General features: G+C 42.1%; 1 protein-coding gene across 1 annotated transcript; it reads right to left on the reverse strand.

Moving 5' to 3' along the window:
• Positions 1 to 4116: 4116 nt before the first annotated feature.
• Positions 4117 to 24228, reverse strand: marchf6 (membrane-associated ring finger (C3HC4) 6). Its single transcript, XM_017472909.3, has 26 exons — positions 23914 to 24228; positions 21985 to 22084; positions 19830 to 19903; positions 18602 to 18745; positions 18394 to 18466; positions 18109 to 18277; positions 17413 to 17605; positions 15593 to 15654; positions 15460 to 15492; positions 15301 to 15352; positions 14555 to 14613; positions 14399 to 14479; positions 14157 to 14225; positions 13957 to 14031; positions 13733 to 13867; positions 13509 to 13628; positions 13116 to 13216; positions 12574 to 12711; positions 11093 to 11306; positions 10927 to 10996; positions 10220 to 10401; positions 8170 to 8304; positions 7693 to 7782; positions 7181 to 7313; positions 6082 to 6217; positions 4117 to 5947 (listed from the first exon to the last, which is right to left on the reverse strand). Exons 1-26 carry the CDS (start codon positions 23930 to 23932, stop codon positions 5860 to 5862), a joined length of 2745 nt encoding a protein of 914 aa, XP_017328398.1. The 5' UTR covers positions 23933 to 24228; the 3' UTR covers positions 4117 to 5859.
• Positions 24229 to 26054: the final 1826 nt, after the last annotated feature.

Raw genomic sequence — 26054 nt, forward strand, 5'->3', positions numbered from 1 at the left:
AGGGGAGAAGAAGCTGAGGAAATGACCGTTTCTCATGGCGATGAGACGAGAAGCCCCGGAGAAGCGCTTACGCTGAAGGACAGGGTGAAGACCCGTTTAAAACCAACAATAAATAGAACCTCACTTGCGGTCTCCTTCGAATATCTATTCCGTTCGGTAGTACATAACTAAACGCTGCTCGTCAGACTGTAATGGCTCGACCTGGACAGGAAGACGCAGCAGTGACACTGGCCCCGAGAAAGAAACCATCCAAACCTGCACAAAGTCAGCAGCTATCACGACTGGGCGTCGTGCACCGTGTGACTTGTAGTCTTTTGGTTCAGTTTTACACGTGAGGATTTTTGGAACGTTTTATAAAGTATTTATTTTTTCGATGGAGAATGAAAGGCGTTTCCAGAGAATTTGGGCCAAATCGGAAATTTGCAGTGAATTCCGTGCATTCTCGATATTTCATCGTGTTTTTAAAAAAAAAAAATTTTTTTAAATCGGAGTCTCCCGCCTCCGAGGCCGTGAATGAAAGTGCATCAGGAACGCAGACAGCTGCTGATGTGAAGCCTTTCACATTCCTGCATCGAGTCTGTTGCATTTTTTGATGCTAATGTATTATAAAATATATCTTATTTAATTTATAGTCACCGTTATACACTTTACCTGGCTGCTACCACGCTAACTTATGTCCGTATTTGGTATTAGATAATCTGCTGAATCCTCAGTCATAGCATTTTTTTTTAATGATCTTGTTACTGTTCGCCTCATATCTTCAGCACTACGTGTCATATCAGACACTTCCACATTAAAACAGCGCTGCACTGTCTCTTCCTCTGCCTATTGTCCTGGTTTAGTACTACTCTACCGTCCTATGTTGTTGGCACACGTCTGCACGTGCGCTTTATGTAAAAAAATTTTATTCCGTGTCGTCTCATGTGGTCAGTGTGTTTTGTTTTATGTAGCACCGTGGTCCTGGAGGAACGTTGTTTCGTGTCACTGTGTACTGTAAAATGACAATAAAACCACTTGAACTTGCAAGAAGCATCTGCTCAGCTGAAGAACCATCCAGTTTACTATTTTCCCTCCGTCCTTCGTAATCAGAGGTCAGGTGATGTATGAATATGTTTACTGAACATATTAAAGAACCCTATACAGTATATGGTACAAAGTGGTTGAAAAGTAAAGCCCAGTTATTTCTCTCGTCTTCTAGTTTTATGATCTTTAACCCCTGAGAGATGGACCCCCCCCCAACCCAACCCAACCCAACCCAACCCAACAGTTTTTCCTGACTCCTGAGAGAATACACATCAAATCAATACAAATTCTCTCACATTCTGGAAGTTTTCGACACTCGAATACCATCTCGCATTGGGAGGACGGGTCGTCCTGGTAGAGGCTGAGGTATGTGAGGGAACTTTTCCAGAAAGTCCTGGTCCGAGTTACCCAAAGAGCTTCGTGTGTGTGTGGTTTTATTATTTTAGAAAATAATGATCGTTATGTACAGTAGAATCGTCTCAAAGCACTTTCACAGCACCAACCTTCAGTGAGACATCAATCAAAATAAATGGTTATGTGATGATGATGATGATGATGATGCCTTCACACCACGATTGTGGTTTGTGGGATTTCGTTCATGCACTGATGGTCTAAATGACTAGGGGGGGTGTAAAATTTTTTATATATATATATATATATATTTATTTATATTTGTAACTCAGTGTCACAATGCTGTACTTGTATATTTTGGATTTTATTCAAGGTGACTCGGAAGCATAGTTAGGATCCATGTACGAGAGGTATATTTGGCATGATCCCAATCCAAAAATGTTAAGCCATGCAAACGGTTGAATCACAATCAGGAATAGCGGACTCGACTAGAGGATAATCCAATATAAACATGGCAAGGCAGTCATATCTTTTTCCATCTTTAATGTGAAAAACAATCAGAAATGTTTTAGGGGTAAAAAGTAAAAAAAAAAACGAAGCGTAACCAGGTTGCATAAGTGTGCACACCCTTTAACTAATACTTGGTTAAAGCACATTTTGCTTGTAATACAGCACTCTGTGTTTTTGGGTAAGAGTCTTGGTAGTACATCTTGACTTGGCGATTTTTAGTAAGCTTAAGTAAACAAATGTTTTCAGCTTAGACTTAAACACTGAGACTGTGTCTGAGTCCCGATCTCTACTTGGAAGGCTGTATGTCAAATGGTCATTGCTCTATAATTCTGCTTATATATTGTGAAATAATGCAATTGTATATTGTAAAAGCGGCATTTTTGTTTATTCTGGTGGTGTCCCTTATTTTTCCTCATTGAATTTGGCAACCCTACCTATTAGATATTTTTACTACTAGGTAATGTTTAATATTTCCTCATAAATCTTCTTCCATCCTAAAATTTGAGTGTGAATTAAAGTCCACAGTGTTGGAATGAGTTCAGGTGTACAAAGTTCAGGTGTGGTTGTGGAAGGAAAAAAGAAAAAAAAAAAAAGTAATTATAGTTTTATCATCACAGAAACGTGATAAAGCGTCATGTCAGCAAAGCTGTCAACGCTCCAACAGACATCATGATGGAAGCTGAATCCCAAATGTCTTCTTACTGTCTATTACAGTGCACTACACAGGACAGCAAACAATGCCCTGTACACTACAGCTAGTGCACTACATGTACAGTACAGAGAGGATTGGGATCCAGCCATTCGCATGACTTTCTGCAGTGCCATCTACTGTCCTGACAGGTCGGTGAGAAAATCCTGCTTTACGCCCACACCGAGGTGACGAGCTGCTCTGACCAAGTGCTGCTCTGACCAAGTGCTGCTACTTCTGAGTTCATACACAGTCGCTGGTTATTTTTATACACCGTACTGACTGTTCAGTTTCTCACGGCCGATTTCAGTATCGTCTGATTCAGGAGAGGGGCTTTTGCTAGGAAACACTAGGAAGTGTGGAAGTATTGATGGTTCCTGCATGGAAACATACAATGGCACGACCTTCCTGCTAAAACGTATTTTTGCATTACTCCAGTATTCTTACAGCACTTACATGGTCTCTCTAATGTCACTGTATTATTTCTTTTGTGAATATTCAATATGAAACTATAGAAATGTATTGATTTCATCATTTATTCATGTATTTGAAGACTGAGCTCGTACCAGAGCTTATACTGTATATAGGATGAAATGAATGAATTAACCGGTCAGTCAGTCAGAAGCATTATCAATGTGTTATGTTGAGGAATTAACATTTCTGCTGTGATTTGGACGGTACTTGCCAGCTAGGGACTCCTTTTGTTCAGCTTCGACTGTTTAATTATAGAGTCTGTGACTCGGCACAATGACGAGGATCAGAGGGGTATGTGACGCCATCTGGGACCGTCTTGTCCGAGACTGCGCGAGACAGCCGGGCGGGGGACGAATAGCCTCCAAATTGCATGTTCTCCGGGACTAATTGCCTGAGAGCAACAGCCACGTCATCATTGAGACCGCTTCCTCCAGCAGCTCCTGTTGTCTTTCTGGTGGTTGTTGATGCTAGATGCAGATGCAGATTAGCTGACATGAGAGCCTATTGTTTGGAACGGTGATCGGGGCATGTTGACCGCCTCTGGCCTTAAGTAGGAGACCCTTCTGAAGGAGATGAAGATCTTGGACCCTTATCTCGTGCTTTCTTAGCAGATGAGGCTTTTACCCCCATAGAAAGAATACTGTTTACACCAACCCTGAGGGCAATAACATTTCTTTCAAGCAAAGAAGGTGAAAATACCAAAATCTTACACGTAGCTTCATATAAACAACTTTTAATACACTTGTAATAATCAGCCACACGCTGATATCACACTTGCAATCATGCTGTTGTCCAGAATATCATAGCTGTGATTACCTGTGGCAGATTCAGATAGTTATTATACATGGTGAATATTCACAAAGCTGCTTTGAGACGACGTCCCTTGTTAAAAATGCTATACAAATGAAATAAAATTGAATTGAACTACATCCAGCACTCTTGCTCATGTGATCTTGTTTAAATTACAAACTGCACCTTTTAAAATAAACACCCTTCTGCATTAATGAACGTTTCATGACTGACGAACAGGACGATTTTCTGAATTCAAATCAAAACACGCTGACAACCACTGTATCACACTTTTGATTTAATATTTGTAATAAAATTTTCCAACAAAACACCCAAAAAAAATAAAATGGTACTCGTCTGCCTGTATAAGGATGTAATTACAGCCATAGCCTCCTAGCGGGAGGTTTGAAAACATTCAGAATACTGAATACGTCTCACACGAACATGCTACGGATAGGACAAGGTTGCGCTGACCTGACGTGTGAGAGTCTTTAGTACTGTACCAGCATGCCGTCTGCATCCCACGCAACGTCACAGCTCCACGCAGCCGCCGCCCCGCTTCCGCAGGAAAGCGGGCGAGACCGACGTGATCGAGAACCCGCCAAGTCGGTACACGCGCGTTATAAAAATAGAAACATTTCCGCTTTTAAAAGGAGCCCAAATAATATTAAGAAGCTTACGGTATTCCGGGTTCGGTTCAATCTGAGGGCGGGTCTGTGGCAGACGTGAAGAAATGACTTCGCTACAAAAGGTGATCAGTCAGTATTGTAAAAATTTACATTATGTACAAACTGTTAGGAACTCTTTTTGGAATATGGACACAATGATTTTTTTGGTCTACTAAACTGGATCGGTCTTCCCACATCATAATGCATTTACTGATCTTTGAGGGGAGAAAAGAAAAAGAAGAAGAAAAAAAAAAGAAAGACATACCAGATCGATGGACCGAGGTGGAATAATATGAACACTGATTCACTGATCTGAACAGACCTCCAAAACCTATTGCTGTTAAGACATTTCGAGATTTTCTGAAGCGCATCATTCGTGTACATTAAAGTCAGTAAGGTGGTGAAGAATGAGACCCGCGACAGTCGACACTTTATAACGTTGACGGGAAACTCATGCTATTCTACCCGCTGAGGCAATCAGCACGCGCACAACACAGTCTCTTATCAGGGTTATCATGAAGGATTGAAGAGCTTCAGAACCGGACAGAAAACCGAGGCCCGACGTAAGCTTCGTAGCTCACCGTGAGCCGTAAACACTACTGTCTGACTCCCGTGGTGTGGTTTCCGTGCTCATATATATATACACACACGACATGCTTCGGTAAAACGAACGCCGCCTGTCCCCCAATGTTCCACGTAAAAGAATGCCACCGTCCCGGTAGGCGCTGGACTTGGTTTGAGAACTTGGTTTGAGATCTGAGCCTCGAATCCACACTCCAGCCACGTCCTCTACGTTGTTAGAGATTACAATAATCAGGAACTGAAAGCTTCAGCTCAGGCGAGAACCTGTAATTAACAAGCTCCAGAACATACCTCTTAGAAATCAAATAAATAAAAAGGCTTCTAATATTACAGCTGAATGCTAAGACGCGCATGCCGAGTGTGTTCTCTCAGCCCCGGACTCATGGACGACCGTCCCGTCCTCAGGACTGGAGAGCACGACGCTGGCATCGGTACTGACCAAGCAACAGGATTCCACAAAGTAAAGAGATTTAATAAATTAATATACATATTAACTCGTTGTTGTTGTTTCAAAGATGTACAGTGATACTTTTAAATCCAAGTCGGTTGGTGTGAAGGATTTCTTGCTCGCTCTCTCTCTTTTTTTTTTTTTTTTTTTTTGTAGGTTTATAAACATTTCAGGCAAAATCAGAGACACCAGGACTCACTCAGAGTTCTTCATGAATCTTGGATTGGACATGAGAAATGATGGAGACGCACACGCACAGAGGAAACGGATGAGGAAGGGAACACATACACACTCTTCGTCAAACACGGTCACGTTTTCCGAAGCTTTTATTCCTGCACTGGGCTGCTGTGTGTAGTCGTGCTGGGTTTACCAGCTTTACGTTCATAGTTCACAAGTCTCTGTCCTACGAGATACCTGTGTGAACAGAAGAACACAAACGCTGCGGTTAACTCTTAATAAAATACTAGGTTTCATTAACATTTGTAAAGTAATCGCTTATTATTACGGTACAGAAGGTTCGAACGTTTGGGTGGGGTGTCGTGACTCACTTGTCGTTCTTGATGTGTTCGTAAAGGCGCTTGAACTGTCGGATTTGGAACGAGAGGATTCCCATCAGAACTACGACCATCAGCAGGAAGGGGTAGATTCTCCTCTGAACCAGGTTCTGCATCTCCAGGGTAACCCCTACACACACAGTATAAGAAACAAGGTGATCCAAATTCAGGAAGCGCACGGACACAATGTCTAAATCTCTGGGTAACGCGAGTAGAGTCTTCTCAACAAAACGTTACTACAAATAATAAGTTATGACATGAATCTAACTGCTGTGTTTATCCATTTTCACTGCGTTTATTTCATGGAAAACAAATTCTATTATAGCACGCTATTTTCCGCCGTCACTTGACGATTACGCCTCCGTCTGATGGTGACTGCGCTCATGTTGTCTTTAATTTATTTATTCATTTTCATATGGTTCATTTACATGTGATTCATTTTCATGAGATTCATGTTCAAGTGATACATTTTCATGTGATTCATTTACATATGATTCATTTACTGATTTGCTTCTCTTTAAATCCACTTTTAGACGGTGATATTACAAAGGTCTTTCCAGATTATTACTTGCTACACTGTATGAGAGAACCCCAGTAAAATTGCCTGAATTCCGCGCTCATGTTAAAGGTAGCGTAAAACAAACAGTAAACTGAAGAAATCCGTTGTCCTTAACTCTGGGTATTCTGCTAAAGCTAGCGGCAGCAAGTCACGTGCGTTTGGCGTCATGTGCCATCGACTGCGAAATAGCTCACACTTCTGGTTAGTAAAAAACATTCCATTCCTTTCCAAATGTTCCATTTGAGACGGTACTACCTTTCTAAAATTACTACACTAGACGGTAGAGTACATATATAGAGCAAAGTGCAAGTTCATTTGGGACACAACTTCGGTCTGTACACTCTGCCATATTCCCGATGGGCGGTTTAGCAACAAGAGCAACGCAATGAGTAAATGTACCGCGTGCCATGCGCTGATCAACTAACTGATAATCAGATTCGTTGACAACGATTTTCCTAATCGGTTATTATGGATTTTAGCGGTTAGTTGTTGCAGCTCTAAATGTGTACATGACAGAGGGTTGCTAGATCATACCTATTATGGGGACGATGCCTACAGCAATGACGTAGGGCACACAGAGGGACAGCAGCAGCACAGCGATGACCGGAGCAGCCAGCTTCCGGATGATGAAATGTAGGTCGATGTTGCGGATTCCATTGGCATACACCTACAGCACGGCAAAATAACAAGCCTTAAACATTTAACAGGAAGCAAATACACTACCGATTAAAAGTTTAGACACACTCACTCTATATTTTCCACATTTTAGAATGATAAAGTCATCAAAACTCTGGATTAACACACACGGAACTAAAGGAGTTTTCGTGTGTTAAAAAATCTAAAATAAATCAAAAATAATTGTAGTATTTTAGCATCTTCAAAGTAGACACGCGTTTTGCATAGAATTTCCAAAAATGTATTCTTGGCGTTTTCTCAACCGATTTCTTGAGGAATTTCCCTGAGAAGCTTGTTAAACAGTATTAAAGGAGTTCACACCTACGTTGGACACTTACACTCAACACTTATGATTTATAATTGATGATCACCTGCTCAATGACGGTCTTCAGCCACCACTGAGGGCCCATGAGGGTGATGGCAGCGATTATTTTGGCATGTAACACTCCCAACGCCCAATCCTGAAACACAGAGAGGAAAGGAAAATCAGACTCTGTTACTTACATCATAGTTAGTAACACTGCAAAAGAAGTTCTCTCACTCTGGCAAGAACTGCATTTGATTTGCAAGAATGACTTCATTTAATGTAACCTAAACACATCTTCCAGCTTCACGCAGAAGAAGAAAAAAATGCGCATTGATATTTTAAATGAGATTTATCCTATGCATTTCTAAGAATGCCAGCACGTTGCCATATTGCAAAGAGATCCCCCCCCCCCCCCCCCCCCCACACACTTTTATGACGGACTAGGGATAAACTAGTCATTTGTTTGTTTTCTGTTGCGTCAAACTTGGCACTCGGTTTGATAAACAGGAGTAAATACAGGACATGCTGTAAGCCACATTACCTGCCAGGGGTAAAACAGAGGTGTCTGGTCGAGCGGGACCCGGAGAGGAGCCACGATAACTAACTCAAACAGCAAACCCAGAAGTAGCGGAATCACACCAGCTAACAGAACCGCCACGATCAATGTCTTCATGATCTATACAAAACACACACACCAAAAGAGAAAAGGTCAAAACACAAAAATCAGCCTATTCACGCGAGTATTCAGTTTTACACACACATGAACGGGGGTATTCTAAATCAAAAACAGCCATTTGGTCCCCCCCCAAGTGTGACCCCATTTCTAGAAGGAAGGTAGTGGTTCATTGATAGAACCTTTAGTTTGGGAATGATAAGAAACGTTGGCGCTTATTCAACAGAGCGGCGCAGAAACTAGCGCAGGTTTCAATGCATGGAACGACGTATGAAGGAATCGGCGTATGATTGATAAAACTCTCACCTGAGGTCACAACGAATGGTGATTCGGGTGCAAATAGTGAATCAGCTTCAGCTGCATGGGATCAAGTCCCGCCCACAAATCACTAAACATAAAAACACCCTAATCTACGCGGGTGCTGAGCCTACTAAAGAAAAGCATTCAGTGGGTCGTCCGATATCCGAGAAAGAAAGAGCAGAAAGCGCCGTCCAAAACTCTAGGACATAGACATACGGGGAGGGGAAAAATTTTGAATGAAGGAATAAAATCGTCTCTAGCGTGTTTTGGTGTTTAGTCTAGCGTACAGTGAGTCTTAGCACAAGCAATAATATTCAAACCTCCTCAGACAGCCGGTGGCCTGTGATTTTTGCATTAAGATCACTGCTGCATGGTACATGCGTACATTTACGCGTGATGCGAATTACGTCACCGGCAGAGTACGCGCGTACTATACGCAGTTGTGTAATAGGCGCGTTTACATATGCAATGCAACAATGATCTTGATGCAAAATCGCAGACAGACCGGCTGTCTGAGGAGGTCTGAATATTATCGCATGCGCTAAAACATACATGTACCCTGTTCCTAGCGTACACGTAAGAAGTAGTGAAGTATACTTTGGGTTTAATCTGCTGATAGAAATCCACATCTGCCCAATCTGATTCACATTTAAACGACTGTTTTAAAAAAAAAAAAAAAAAAAAGTAATAAAATAAAAATAAAAATGCACATTACATGCAATGATTCAAATTTTGCAATAATTTTTTTTTTAAAGCGGGGTAAAAATAAACGTAGTCATTGATGCATTGGGGCTGATTTGTGGCTGGTCGTTCAGGGACTCTTGTGACAGAATCATGAACCTTTTTGTGCATTCGAGTTCCAAAGATCACTTAATGCCTGTGCAATTCCTTTTATATATACACACATTTTTGTACATTTCCATGAAGGATGTCAATTCTGGAGAACACAATAAAAACGACATGTTGCCACTAAACTCAATTACAGACGTTTTCCCTATACCGTTATCGCTCACACTTCTCTACTTACTACACCGGCTATGCTTATTGATCTTGATAAACAGCAAATCAAACCTTTACTGGTTGTTCAAATATTACGCTTTAAATTTACACTCACCTGACCAGATGTGAGCATAACTGTACAGATACGCCGATAAACCCGATGAATAAAGAACCTGACTGTGGAAATCGAGCCAGTATGTTAACTGAAGTGCAAAAAAAAAAAAAAAAAAAAGGACTACAGCAGAAAAAGCTGTGTTTACAAATGGTGGATTCAAGGGGTTAAAGTTCATCTCGATGAAGTCAGTGCAAAGTGAAATCGGAGGAGGTGGATGTGAAATTAACCACTACCGGACGCGAATCCCTTTTCCGAGTACCGCTTCCATTCAAGCGAAACAGATTTTCACACCCAGCAGGTTTTATTCTCATGTGATGTGACCACTGCTTTAGACTCTCCCATGCAAAACAGTCAAGCTTCACAGAACTTACTGAAACTTAGGGGTATACAAACACGACTGGTGTTTACGTTGACTCGGCCACGGTAGATTTTACTTGTACAAGCCGACCAATTTCTTCCAGTTATACAAGACAGGTGTTCCCCAACAACTGTGATGTTCTTTACCATGAGTGTCCACTCCTGGACTTTGAGGAGGATGACCCTGCGGCCCTGAGGCATCCAGGCCAGCAGCACGGTGACGGCCCTGATGGACAGCCAGCACACATACAGGCCACACGCTGCTGTGTACAGCTCGTGGATCTTAGCTGTGCCTGTCCAGAATGACATGAGCCAGCGGCCAGCAAACACTGCCACACAGGAGGAGAGCAGAGTGAGTAGAACACGAGTAAACATCATTCTCATTCCCAGAATTCATAACACATGGAGATAAAACGTTATTTTACATCTTACCTAACGTTATAGAACAACTTCAGTTAAGCCCTGCTCTGTGGTCAGAAACAGAAACACACTGGGGCAATTTAGCATAGCCAATCCATTTAATGGAATATTTATGGGAGGTGGAAGGAAACCAGAGAACCCAGAGGAAACCCACATGGACATGAGGAAAAGATAAACCGGGAACCTTGCAGCTGTGCGATCAGGTGGCAGTTCGACCACCTTGTGTCACCGTGTCGCCTCGTTAAATTAGATGCTCATTTATTTAAATGCAACCACACACTCTCTCTCTGTGGATTGTGCATAAACGCAAATTCTTGAATAAATACCATTTCCAAACTACTGACCAAGCTAGAGTCCGATCAATTACACAAACACTCACAAAATGGAAGTGAATCATGGGTCACTTGTGGCGTGGTGGTTTAAGATCTGCTCACCTGGCAAAGTGAGACACACCAAGCTGGCCAAGAGCAGCGTCACACACATGAACAGGATCAGCAACACAATCTACAGTAAGAAACACAAACGCACGTTAGAGGTCACACAAACTTTTAAAACTATTAATATGTAAATAAAAGCTATTCGAGTGTTAATGATCATTACCCTGAGGGGGAACTTCACAGGGCGGTGATAGGGCTGGAAGCCCACAGGGCCTCCCTGCTGCAGGATGGCCTGGTGTGCAGCATGTAGTCCTTCGCCCACTACAGGAACGGCATTAGCATTGTTTCGCGGTTGCTGGTTGTTGTTGTTGTTGGCTGCCTGGTTAGCGTTGTTCTCATTCTCCTCCTGGTCTCCCAGCAGATACGAGTGTAGGTCTCTAAATAACAGAACGACAGAAACATGCCGTATTTTTCCTTTTCTTTTTAAGACTCGGTGGCTAGCATTTGAACATTACGTTGTCTATAATTCTACATTGCCAGAGACTAACGTTAATGTTCACTTTTCATTTTTACTTCCACACAGGTTCCTCATGGAACACGTCACTGATATGAAGCTAGATTGTATGCTTCTTGCGCTACGTTTGAGTTTCAGTAACAGGTAAGACGTATCTGCTGTGGAGACCATGTGGGCAGGTATGACTGTGGCACGCACGCATTAATTTCAACTGGCTGTGTCCGACACCGCTCCCTATTCTCCTGCATAGTGCACTCTAATGGGGTGTCGGCCATTTTGTAGTGGTGTCCGAACTTCATTCCCTACATTCGTTCACTCGTTCATACCCACAATGCACTCTGAGGGTACATCGGATGTAAAAATCGCCAAGGCACTATTTCCCATACGCCAATGGAACGCAAAAGAAAATAGCGGACGCGAACATCAGATATATCTATTAAATATAATAAATAAGTGTAACAGTAAATATACATGACAAGCTGTTTTTGTTCTCTCCATCAACTAATACAATAAACGTGACAAATGAACTTTACTGTTTTACGATACAATCCATAATGTCCGCGACAGACTGCTCTCTGACGCGTTGTATTTACGTCAGCGTCCGAATTCGCTCACTTATTTTCGTTCACTTCTCCCCCATACAGTGGACTCAAATGTCATTCGCTATATATAGAGAATAGTGAACGAGTGAGCGATTTCGGACACAGCTATAGAGTCGAACTTGAGCTCATGTTGTGTTTTTACTCCGATTGACAATGTTTGCATTAAGAGTCATGCTTGGCTACAAAATCACGTGTCTCATGCTAAGCAGTCCCTCCAGCAGTCCCTCCATTCGTGGCCGCAACAATCACACAAAAAAACAAACAAACCAAAAAAAAAAAACAAAACACCTGTATATGGACTGGCTATGAGGGTTATTGGATTGAGTTACATTTTAACAGGGGAAGAAAGGAAAAAAACAAAACAAAACAAAACTGTAGGTCTGTTTTGTTTTAAATTTCATATGAGACCAAAGAAACTCTCATTTTAAGTGATACTGTACTATCAATCAGCAATCAGGTGGTTACATAACGAGTTCGTTAGTTAACTACTTAACGACCCACTAATTTAAAATAAAAGTGATTCTTTTTTTAAATACTAAAATAAATCAAAATATTAAAAAAAAGTGTTTGCATGTGTTTGAGACTCACAGTAGGTAGCCAGCAGTAACTGTCCAGGCTCTCACCAAACCCTTCAACCACTGCCGTGTGTGTCCCTGCTCCAAAAGAGCCGGCAAAACCACCTGCAGTAACAGGAGCTCTAGGGACAGCTCACTCACTGGAGCATCACTGAAACACACACACACACACACAGAATAAGAAACCTCTCTCTTGTGTAATTAAGTTGCAGAGTACTCCAGCTGCGGCTTATTGCGCTAGTGATATTAATGAGGGAATAAACACACACAACTTGTAACGTGCACGCCGTATGATGAAACACACCCAGGTGATGAGATCAGTGATCAGGTCCGCAACATTATTAAATCAAAATGAAAACTTTTCATCGCATGTCTCACCCGAACTTTAATCTGGCACAGTAATAGCAAACATGTATAGTTAAGTGTGAAAGTCAAAAACATACTACAGCTTCAAGTGAGGCACAACAAATTGCTTTGAAACAGTTGCATATGATGTAAGTGTCATGGGCATTTGTAGCTTTTTCCCCAGTCAGGCGTAAACTACTGTATGTTTACCTGTAGAGCATCACGTTGTAGGGAAGGAAGGCTGGCAAGATGTGTTTAATTATCCGAATGGGTAACCAGAGCATCAACAGGACTATCGACCCAAACACGACCTAAAAAAGACACGAGAGATGAAAAGGGGTTTGCTAAAAGAACAGGGATGAAAACGATGCATCTAATTACACATTTAAAGTAGTCCTGGGTGTGTCATTTTAAAACTTAAAAAATCATCTATACTATTATTACAATGACAAACATTATGATGTTACTGACATTTTGATTAATTTACTGACTTATAGGTGCGTCTCAAAAAAAATTAGAAGCCATCAGCCTGGGTACATTCATATTTAAACTGAATATAAATACACAAATAAAAATGTACTAGTAAAGCTCAGATGCTCTTACCACTGATAGTATGAACCGTCTCAGATGTCTGTATATCGGGAGGTGGATCATTTCTTGGACCGGGTTAAAATCCGGATCGTTGAGGTTTCTGAGGAACCACAGGACTCCGGGCCTGAGAACCTGTTATCAGTGGGCACGTGGTATTGGATTATTTTAGAGATCCAACATCATGAGAACAAGCTTGCACCTTTATTCTTTAAATCATGTTATAAAGAATGAGGTACCTCTCGGAGAAGGAGGATAAAGGATGCAAAGTAGAAGACGTAGACCATGCCTACGAGCCAGTGCAGGAACATGGTGGTGCCTGGAGCCGACTCGAAACTTAGCTCCCGGTCCTTTAAGGACGCGTCAAACATTTCCTAATAAAGAGTAATGATCAGAAATAATAGATCATTTCTGATTTTAAAACGTAATGAGAATGAGCAGGAGCTCAAACTGATTCACAAACCAGGGAGCAGATATCCAGCCACCAGCCACAGATGAGGGGGAATACACCGATCTCTACAACCACCAACAACGACACCTGAGAAAATCAAACCGGTTTAAGAACCATTATTGTACAGCGGAAATCTTTTAACCTTGTTAATTTACTTTAGATATTGGTGAAGTAAATGTCCTAAGGTTTTCTTTTAATATAGTAACACTGACCTTAACCACAATATAGCAGACTCCCAACAATCTCCGAGATCTCTGGAATCTAACCAATGCGGCTAATCCCTTAAAATATTCATTTAGAAAAAGGTTTTCTTCTCACGTTGCAGCACAATATGACAACTTATTTATATCATCTAAAGGATAAAAATCGTACATATGACTCGAATCATGATGGAAGTCATCCGAGCTCAAGGCTAATACAATAATCAAAGATAACTGGTTGTGTGAAAGGATACATGGCACAAAATCAGTGTTACCGCCAGCAGGACATAACCCACGATGGTGGTGATGAGGCCCTCGAAGTGAGAAGCACGAACCTGGGGTCAAAAAAGACCAATTAACACATAGCCGCCCATTTAGAGCAATATCAGACTTATGTTGTATGCACTCACGTAATCTTCAAAGCCAAGTCCCACCACTGAAAAGTGCCCAATATGGTATGGACAAAAAGCTACACGTGGGGAGGGAGGAAGAATATTTATTTTTATATTAAATATATATTTACATAATATTTGTATTTATTTAAAAATAAATAAATAAACAAATACAAACACTACGGGTCAAAAGTTTGTGGACACTCGACTGAACTGTTTCTCGTGATCTTAAAAACCTTTTGATCTGAATCTGTATGATTAAATGTTTGAAATCAGTGTCGTAGACAAGAATATAATCGTGCCGACATATTCATTTCTTCAATTAGAAAACTAACATTTTATTTACAAAAAAAAAAAAAAAAAGGTTTTTAAATGCATGGCTCGGCGCGAAATATTCCGGAAAGCAGGTGTTAAGAGTCCGGCGTACGTGGGAACTCTCATACTGTTTAAAAAGCATCTCAGGGAAATTCCTCAAGAAACCGGTTGAGAAAACGCCAAGAATACATTTCTGGAAATTCTAGGCAAAAAAAAAAGCACGTCTTCTTCGAAGATGCTAAAATATGACGTTATTTTGATTTATTTAATCACAACGTAATTCCCATAGTTCCATTTGTGTTACTCCAGAGTTTTGATGATGATTATTATTATTATTCTAAAATGTGGAGAGAAAAAAATGAATAAAGAATGAGTGTGTCTAAACTTTTGACTGGTAGCGTATGTACTACAGACGGTATATTGAAAGAAGAATCTAAGGTGATGCATACCAAACACCAAAATGAAGAGTGTGTTCAGAGACACCACCCAGAATACATGCTCCTGCAACACAAGTGTGTCAATGCTCATATTATACAAGCTACCTTAACAAATACATCTCTTTTGACAGATTCTTAACTTACAAGACATGCCAAATTTCATTCACTCACCAGGAAAACCAAAGAGCCATCAAGTCCGAGCATCTATTAGGAAGGGGGAAAAAAACAAATATATACTGAATATTTTTTCCAGCAGCGGTTTGTATTACAGCATGACTAACTAGAGGATGAAAAGCAGCCTCACCCTTTCCCATGTGAGCTCCTCAGCAGCACGGTCCCATTCCAAAGCATTCCAGTTCATATCATCTGCACAAAGTACACCAGGAGTTGAGTAAAATGAACATACTGATTTATAAATGCAGCATCACCTGGAGTTTGAAATGCAGACTTCTTGCTGGACGCTACTAGAAACATCATTACTTTGTTTTAAGCCCTGTGATTAAGAACACTGCTTATGTATTGAGACACCGCAGCGTGCCGCTCACACAAAAGATTCTTGGGTGAGGTTTACACAATCAGCTCCAAGTCAGTCCGTACAGGATTTCACCGAGGGGGTTTTTTTTTGTGTGTGTGATTGTTGCTTGATTGTGCTGTGGCTATTTTTTTTTTTTTGGCAGGAAAACTAATAGAATTGGTGAAATTGCAATCGCATGAAATTGTTTTGCATGGGCCTTCACAGTGATGTTTGTTGGTAAATGAGATCTTTTAGCTGTACTCGTGTTCGACGCATGTGAATCGAAGAGGGCTTTGGCTAAATGTGTGTCGTGATGACGTCACGTGACGCTTCTTGGCCAAAAGCTGCGGTAACTTTTATTTATTTATTTTGCAAGCAAAATTGCAAGCTCCTTCGAATATCGCGGAAATCGCTTGATTGTGCGTTTATTTCTGCCATCGCAAAATCCTGGAGGGACTGACTGCCAAGTGCAACGTTGCCAATCGGAGTACCTTTAAAAACCTTCAGGTCATGTTTTGGGTCAGTTTCGATTACAGGCAAGTAGTTGGATAGACAAATGAACTTAAACTATTGAATTTTAGTTCCTGCTGCTGCTGCTTAATAAACCGACTATCTAATGTGTACTAAACTTATATGTAAAAACAAGTACGAAATACAAAATTAAAAAAGGACAAAACAAAGCAAAACACAGTATGCTGTTTAACATGATCTATGCTGTGATTATTCACCAGTAAAAGATCTCAATGTTTCTTTATTCACTTTATTGAATCAATGACGTCATACCTTTTCACGGTTTACAATTACACTTAATTATAGCACGCACACCAACCTCTCTCTGTTTTTCCTTCCAACAAGTACAACACCAACAGCACCAGCAACTCTCGTCCTACTTATTACTAATCTGTATGCCTGGAACACCCTTAAAATAAAACGATTTCAGACATTTGACCTTGCTGTGACCTTGGATCAATTCCAAAATCTCATCGGTTCATCTACTGGCGTTCTGAGAGAGATCCGTTACACCGCGTGGCGGACGCATTAAAAAAAATAAATAAATAAAAAAAAATTTTTAAAAAGGTTGCCATGTTACCGTGATATCTGATACTCCATCCTTAAATGTTAAGCAAAAATCGACTTATAGGAAAGTTCACCATATTAACGGTCAGAAATTTTTCTTAATAACAATACGGTTTAAAATAGTTTCTTGTCAAGAGCGCCTGCCCTACAAATCCCTGTGTATGAGCTGTTGCTATAGAAACGATAACGTGATAGAACGAGCGCATTAATATTAACCTGTGATTTGAATTACAGCTCGCAGCGGTTATAAAAAATTCATCAACACTTTCCGACCAATCAGAATTGAGAATTCGACAGCGCTATAAATATATGAGAATCTGACTCAAACTCGTTTGTAAAGGAATTTTCACATGCAGAATTATGTTCAGCACTACTCTTGTCACGGTCTTACTGTTTTGATTTTCTTGTGCGTTTTGTATAACAAGGCTTGTAACTACATCATTACAAAACAGTGTGTTTTTTTCCCTCCTCTGGCTATTTGCAGCCTAATTCCACCTTCTTTTTCCTTCACGCTGTGCTAAGCAGTTAAGTACCTTGTGCACCATTATTGGCGTCAGCTGCGTCCTCGGCGCCCGCCTCCTCGTCGTCCTCGTTGTCCAGCTCCAGCTCCTCGGCTTGGTCCGGCTGGGGGTCGTGCGCCTCGGCTGCTTCCGCGTTCTCCGCAGGGGGATCAGCTGGGGCCGGCGCAGGCTGATTCTCCACACCTCCGTTACCCGCAGCTGGAGCCTACCCAAGAGCACACAGGAAGTGTTAAAAGCACACGACACGTAGAAGTATTCCTATGTTCATTAGGGGTGGAGTGGTTCATTAATAAATAATTTGTTTTATGAAACCAGCTTCTGGTATAGCACAGTGACAGTGTAGAAGGTGCAAATTCTTAAATTTAAATATGGTAAACACACCTATTGTACACAAACACAGTGCGTATAATATAAGGGTTTACCGGCTGACACTGAGCACATCAGGCTGCTCAGATCCAAATGATGTAAGTAATGCAGAGAACAGGAAATACAAATAAACAAAGGTGGTCATGGTGCGCACCTTGTAATTCGTCTCTTGAGAAAATCAACTGCCAGAACGTTTCATAGACGTGAACTCTGGTCAGAAGTTTCCTGCGTGAACAAACTCACCCAGAACACACCTCTGTGATTTCAATCAGCTTTAACTGTGCATCCGTGTGTGTGTGTGTGTGTGTGTGTGAGAGAGAGAGAGAGATGGGTGTGTGCTACCTCATTAGGCTGCCCTGCCATGTTGGCAGGTTGCTGTTGGTTCTGCTCCAGCCACAGTGGAGCTCCACCGTGAACAATCTGCTCCCGTAACCACACCAGGCTTATAAAGGCGCACAGGGTGCAGGTCACCACGAAGCAACCCTGCAGACAGTCCGCCAGCAGGTTCTCCCTATACACACGTTCAGTCAAACAGAAAGGTGACAAAAGTGAGAAACTAGAAACTTCTGCAGTGTTTTTAAGATTATAGATGTCTTCTATTTTAAAACAGTTTTTCCAGGTACTTACGTGGAAAGCATATCTAATGGCAGTGTCAGGAGGGAGCTTACAGAACCAGTAAACAAACACTTATAGATTCGACCTGTCAAGAGAACAGAAACAGCTTTTCATTTTCATCGTATAACAAGCGATATAACAGACTTCTGAAACTAGACTTGTATTCTCTGTAACATCCTGGTGGGGGGGGACAAAAAAAAAAAAAAAAAAAACAACTTACATGCTGTTAAAGGTACAACTCCCAGCCAGGCAAAGGCCACCAGCGTATAATGGAACCAGTATCGGATGGCTGTGCCTATACTGGTCACCAGACCTGCGAAAATGTCCTGTACCGGAAGCCGTGAAGGCATGTCTGGAGAGTAAACTGTCAGTGAGAGACGGAGAAAGGACACTGTTTACAACATACAAACTCAACAAGTCACAATTCTTAAAGAAAGTCATAAACGCAGTGACATTGACACATATGGCATTGATTTCACAGTGAAAATGTGTTTCTCTTGGATTTCCATTTTTATTTAGCATTTTCATTTTTTGTTGAGGCAAACTCACGTGACACTTTTTTCTGCATACGTGTCGAGGAATTTACTCGGTAAATGCATTTCCATTGTACTGTATTTCACGCGCTTGTTTTACGCTTATCCGCATGAAAACGCGTGGATGGAAACATAGCCGTTGTTGCACGATAGCCCAAGGAGAACACGTGCATACAGACAGTGCAGGAGATGGATTGTAAAACAAGTCTTTTTGGTTTGGCTCAAATGTACAACTTCAAGACGGGGCCATGTTTGAAATAAAAGTTACACTGAGAAAGACAGGTGCTAACCGCTTCGCTGTGGACGTCGTATTTCTTACCTAGGTCGGATCATGTTTCTGATTGGCTGGTGATGTTACGTTTTGGCCTACGTTCTCTTTATGCACTATTAGTCGGTATTAGGCGCACCGTGAGGTCTGTGTGCAGTGGAAGCGAAAGAGGTTTAAATGAACTCCTCTCGATGTAGGAATTAGAACTGGTTTTACAAGTTACTGACTTGACCGTGCATTCAGCTGCCATTGGTTAGAAATCCGTCGAGACACTCTTGATCCCAGTCATGTGCCAACACTACATAAGCAGCGTATACAATATGTAATGTAAGGTCCCACAAGAGCGGACATCAATGTGTGCTCTTCTTCTCCTGGCAAGCTTTCAAATACCACCGCAGAGGAGTCGTTAGCCCGAGAGGATCACATGACCTAGGGTGTCATTTACCGTTCACTGTACCTCTGAAAAGGACAACAACTAGTGTGGTGTTTTGCGGTCACGTGGTTCTTTCTAACACTGAGGCAGACAATACTGTGATGCTGAAAGGCCCGCATTCAAAGCCTATGTAACCGTATCGCGCCCCATCAAAGTGCTTCCTTCCCCCGAAGAGTGAAAAACAAGAGTGAGAGAAAAACAAGAGTTTACTTACTTGGCGTGAAAGCAAATCTGTGCTTGCATAATTCACAATACTCTTTTCTGCTGTGTTTCAGCCACTGCACCAAGCTGGGAAAACAAAGGAAAAAGGACAGAACACAGTGAGAGTGACCACATGGAGTAAAGCAGATGCTTCTTGCCTTCCCCCCCCCTCTTCTTCCTCTCGACACGGCGGGACCACGCGACCGGCATATTACTGCAAACAGAGGTGACGATTCCTGCACAGCAGGAAGATTTTATGGACTGCTTCAGTTCATTAAAACAGTGCTCATATATTACACGAGCATGCCTGGCTAAGCACTTCTGTAGAGGAAGACGAAAGTACACCGAAAGCATACAAGGCACAATAAACAGAAGTTTAGTAAATGATACCACTGATGAATTCTAGAGAAAAACAAAAACAAACATGTGAACAATAATAATCTACATTTTGACTTGGAATAAAGCTAAAGCTGGAAAAGAGGAAATTCCATGTGTTTTGCGCACACACACACACACAGCTAGTTTCCAGATCTTTGTCAGTGAGTGCTGAGTAGGATAGTGTTAATACTGCTGGTCTTCGGAGATCAGAACACCCTGCGCGTCATCACAACCCGTTTACCATTTCGTCCCACGCCATTACTGACTCAGACTCGCGCCGAGAAATACCAAATCCCACTGTCTTGTAACTAGTCACACTAATTATCAATAACCTTAATTCATCTCCACTGTACTGGCAACTAAAGAGGACAAAAACAAGTGCATTACTGTATTATGGTCATTCAATAAGAATCAATAAACATGTGTATACAATATACACTGAAAGCACTGGGACAAAATGTTTTGCGCTCCGTCACGTGGTTAACGTTTTAACGCCAGATCGAAAGAAAAGAACATGAGCAATTATTTCGTATCGGATTTTTGTGTCCTACCTCCCAGATCTTTTACTCTAAAAAGTTGAGCTTAAGGTTATCGGAGTTCTGCAGTGCGGCGAATCGCATGTGCTCGGTTATACACGGATGAACGGTTCAGTCTGGCAGTCGAAACACCCCACCGGTGATGCATTCTGGGTCACAGTATTGTTACGTGCCTGTTACGAACCTGGTGATCCTGCAGCCGTGTGCTAATAAATAATCATACGATATATATAACTCGAGGTATTTTGGAAGTGATTGTACTATGGCCACCTTTAGTTACAGCAGCAATAAAGATCAATCAGTGACCTGCTCCAAAAACATTAACGCCCACCAAAGCCATTACACCATTTTACAACACTCCATATAGTGTGGCATGGATGTTTATTGGATTATCCATCCATCCATCCATTTTCCATACTGCTTATCCCACACTGGGCCACAGGGAGCCTGGAGCGTATCCCAGGGGACTCAGGCGGGGGACTCCCTGGACGGGGTGCCAACCCATCACAGGGCACAATCATAATCACACACTACGGACAATTTGGAAATGCCAAAGCATGTCTTTTGGACTGGGGGAGGAAACCTCAAAGTCACGAGGAGAACATACGAACTCTGCGCACACAAGGCAGAGGCAGGATTCGAACCCCCAAGCATGCTAACCCGCAAAACTTTCTTTGTATAGCACTTTTTATTGTGGGTTTCACGTTTTACAGCTGTATTCCTCGTATAAACGAAGTATACTTATTTAAAGCACAGCCGAAGACCAAACTGATGGAGGAAATCGAAGCCAAATCTTCAGTAAGGAGTTCGTTTTGAACGCAAGGTATAGCTTAAATCCCAGGAAATGACTCCGTGTGAACAGGATCTACGCCGACGATGTCCGAGGCGCACGATTTGAAATGTGCACAAGTGAGGCGACAGGAAGAAAAAACTAGAGTCAACAAAGAAAAAGGACGGGAGAGATTTCAATTATGAAGAGGATGTCAGCCGTTCGTGATCGGAACTAAAATCCGCCTAAAACGAATCCCAGGACGAGACTCGCTTGCTGATAAAACAGCAGTCTGTATAATGCAAAACCTGAACGTTATCGGTACACGTATGCAAATAATGTCCCAGGCTTTGAGTACGAAAACATTTCGGGTGACGCTTCCTCGTCGTGGACGAAGAATAAGCACTAGGATGATCGCGCGTCCTGAAAACATGAACTTAAAAAGCATGAATTCCCTACTTAATTCTTAAACTCACAGTACTTACCATTCTTGGTGAATGAATTTAATACTTCCAGTGCAGACACACGGATGGTAGAGCGGTTTGTCCTGAGTCCCCTCAGAGCGACACACTCGACATATATCAGCTGCAGACCAGAGCAGACCAGTGAATTAAACAGCAGCAGAAACACTAACAGACTTCTGTTCTTATTTATTTCTTTTTACTGGAGATGATCTTTTCTTTAGCTGTTAAATACGACAGATTATGGAGTGGAGGCTGTGTTTACAGCTTAGGTTTTGTTTGTTGTAGAATACCATGTCAGTGCCAGATGTGAAATTAGCTCACACCTCTGCAGACTTGCATTTGATGTGCAATTCGCAGATTTTGTGACAAATCTTTGATTTTTTGTCCTGACTGTTCACATATATGCTGACCCATATCAGATTCCCGTGCTTACATCACCCTACATAATGCGCTAGACTGAAAATGGCGACTTATCACAAGCATCATTGCGGTTGTAGAAAGGACAAGTATGCATTAAGGTCCGAATCCAAATCCATGCGCGATTGTTCCCAGTTCCCCCGCAGCGTCCGTTGGTCTGGTTTCAGGCCCTGTTTACATAAGTGTGTTTTTGTTTTAAAACGCATAACTGTTGCTAAGGTTACGCCTGTCGTCTACACTACTCCGGCGTTTTCGAGGGTCGGAGACCCCGTTTTAGTTTGTGTTTCAGTGTAAACGGACCAAAACGAAGACTTTTGAAAAGAAGGCGTGGCTTCACCCACATTCCCTCCCTGATTGGGTCTTCTGGATCATTGCAAGTCCTTCGTCAAGCCCCTACCGTATGACCGTTACGCTACCTTGATCGTATACATAACAACAAGGAGACTGAACCTTAACCTTTGCTGGCTTTGTCGTCATTCTTTGTAGAGCAATCGCCAACAAATCTCATTTCAAGCAGCGTAAAGCCTACATAGAACACCGGTTTGCAGACCCGAGTACGAGTTGCGTTCACATTCATGACAATCGAGACACAGTGCGACCGAATTCAGACCACCTCCTACAGGTAGTCTCAGGTTCAGTACTCCAGTCCCCATGACTAAATCTGTTTTTAGTACGGTTGGGATTGATAAGGCAATTAGACGCGTGTTGACGTGAGTCACTTAATTGCCGAATGACGAATTTGCGTATCATCAGTAATGATAAGACATGATTCGAATAAGCAGATATCAGATACGTTTCAGAGGGGGGAAAAACACCCCAATCCAATCTGTTTACACATGCACTAACTGGTCGGAGGTGTAAACGCATCTGTGCACGAGCTCGACTGCGAGTAAAGATGGCTGACGTGCTGTTTTATACCCCAGCCCTGATGAATCCTCAAATCTGATTGGTCAGAAGCTGTTGATTGATTTTCTCTGAACAGCAGCTCTGATAGTAATGCCGTGCAAACGAGAGGTTTCTGCTTTAATACGTTATCGTTTCCATAGTAACAACTCGTATCGTAACCTAGCAACACAGCTACCTAACTTCATTCACGACAGTTACTTTTTTACCGTTGTTTTTTTTTTTTTTAACCTCAACTGTCGCCAACATGTCTACTCAGCTAACAAGCTAACTTCATTAACCGCCGCCTTTACTTATAAATATTATCAAAAGACATTAACTTGGTTAGCTGCATGACAGGTTTACGGCTTGACTGACTAGCTAGCTAGCTAGCTAGCTAGAAAGCTAATAGGTCAATGCTGTATGGCCAGTCTTCCTTGAGTGCTAGCTAACCCAGCTATCCTAGCTAAACTAGAAGCAGCGCATACGGGCCGCACAAACACACGCGCGCGCGCACACACACGCGCGCGCACATTAGTAGGTCCTGTGTTTTTTTTTTTGATATGTAGCAAACAGGACGCGTTTAAGACGAGCAGCAGGAAACCGCTTGGTTTTAACAGACGAGGTTAAACTCTGTTAAAGGGACGTTACCTTCTTCTCCAGTGTCCATCTTGTAGCTAGCAGTGACGCACTGTTCTCCTTCAGTCAACACATAACACCGTTTAGCAGCCTCGGCTCGCAGTCTGAGCACAAATCCGCTAACATTTAAAAACAAACATCTCCATAGAGCAGCAGCCACGAGCTCCGCATAACACCAATAACACCAGTCCTCAGACACAGGCGGACTGCGTGTTCAGTAAGATGTCAGTCTTCCTATCACAACTCGACAACACGGTACTGCGTCCATCACCGTGCTACAAACAACTCCGAACCGAGCAGCGGCCTCTATGGGTTTACACGTACACTTTTTCCTGTAACACACCACACATGACGGAGGAATGACGCAGGAGAAGGGAGGGGTTGCCAGCTCCATGAGTTTCACTCTTCTGACTGTACATACAGGGTGGTAAGGTTTAAATTTTTAATTCAATTCGATTTTTATCTGTACAGCGCTTTTTACAATAGACATTGTCTCAAAGCAGCTTTACAGAAATATATAAACACGTTATACAGATTGTAAATGTGCAAATTTATCCCAACTGAGCAAGCCAGGTGGCGATGGTGTCAAGGAAATACTCCCTAAGATGTTAAGAGGAAGAACCTTGAGAGGAACCAGACTCAGAAGGGAACCCGTCCTCATCTGGGTAACAACAGATAGTGTGAAAATGTTCATTATGGTTTTATATGAAGTCTGTTTCGCCTTAGATGCAACCGTAGTCCCAGCAATCTGGAATTGGAGTAGATGAGAGCTCCATTCAAAGGTAGGACATACAAACGGATCGGGCAGGTACGGAGAGCGGAAAGGATCAGGATCTCTAGTATCTACATAAAATCGTGTGTGGCTCTATAGAAGGAGAGAGGGAGAGAAGAGATTGTTAGGACTGTGCTTAGCATAACAGAAAGTCTAGTCAGGGTAGGCTTGAGTAAACAAATACATTTTAAGCCTAGACTTAAACACTGAGACTGTGTCTGAGGCCCGAACACTAATTGGAAGACTGTTCCATAACAGTGGGGCTCTGTAAGAGAAAGCTCTTCCCCCTGCTGTAGCCTTCGCTATTCGAGGTACCATTAAATAGCCTGCATCTTTTGATCTGAGTAGGCGTGGCAGATCATAGAAAACCAAAAGGTCGCTTAGATACTGTGGCGCGAGACCGTTTAGTGCTTTATAGGTTAATAATAGTATTTTATAATCAATGCGAGAAGGGAGCCAATTCTCCTAGGATTTCCTGATAGTTCAATGAATCCACCTTGCCTTCCATACGCTGCAGGTTTCCAGTGCCAGAGGATGCAAAGCAGCCCCAGAGCATCACCGAGCCACCACCATGCTCGACTGTGGACAGTGTTCTTTCTTCATTCTTTTCGTGCCGAAAAGCTCCAGTTTTGTTTCATCGCTCCACAGAACAGAATCCCAAAACTTCTGTGGCTCGATTTTTGTTTACTTTGAGTATAATCGCTGTTTACATGGTAGTTTCTTAATCAGAGTATTGTCTTAATCGGGTTAATATTGGATTATTGTTGTAAATGTACTGACTGAGACTACAGAAACTGTCACTGATTACATTCATTTGTGCATGGACAACATGCTCACTAATTTGTGTATTCTTAGTGGTGTGGCTGCTGCTTCACAACTACAGGGGGATCAGGATCGGCTATCTGTGCAGCATTCCTGTGCCCTTATGGTGTCCTGCAAAGGAGGACGACCAATTGGTTTTTCCAAATTAATCTGCACAGATAACCGATTGCTGGAACTGGCAGCATGTACAGTACGTGTGTACTCTGCTGACAACAAAATTTGCGTCACGCAGGAACAGATTTTCTACTTTAGACGCACCTGCCTCCTCATCCTCATGATCACTGTCCCAGTGTCATTTCATCCATCTATTCTTTTACCATACCGCTTATCCTACTGTACACAGGGTCGAGCGGGGTGCTAACCCATCGCACATTCACACACCACAGAAAATTTAGAGATGCCAATCGGCCTGTAACGCATGTCTTTGGACTGGGGGAAGAAACCAGATCACCCAGAGGTAAATTAATATAACTACCCCGTATTCATTACATTAGCAAATTAACAAATCCTTTCTGCACATATATCACATGAGCTGTTGCACATTGACACCATTTAAATA

This window comes from Ictalurus punctatus, chromosome 7 (genome assembly GCF_001660625.3).
Source record: "Ictalurus punctatus breed USDA103 chromosome 7, Coco_2.0, whole genome shotgun sequence".
Classification (NCBI taxonomy): Eukaryota; Metazoa; Chordata; class Actinopteri; order Siluriformes; family Ictaluridae; genus Ictalurus; species Ictalurus punctatus.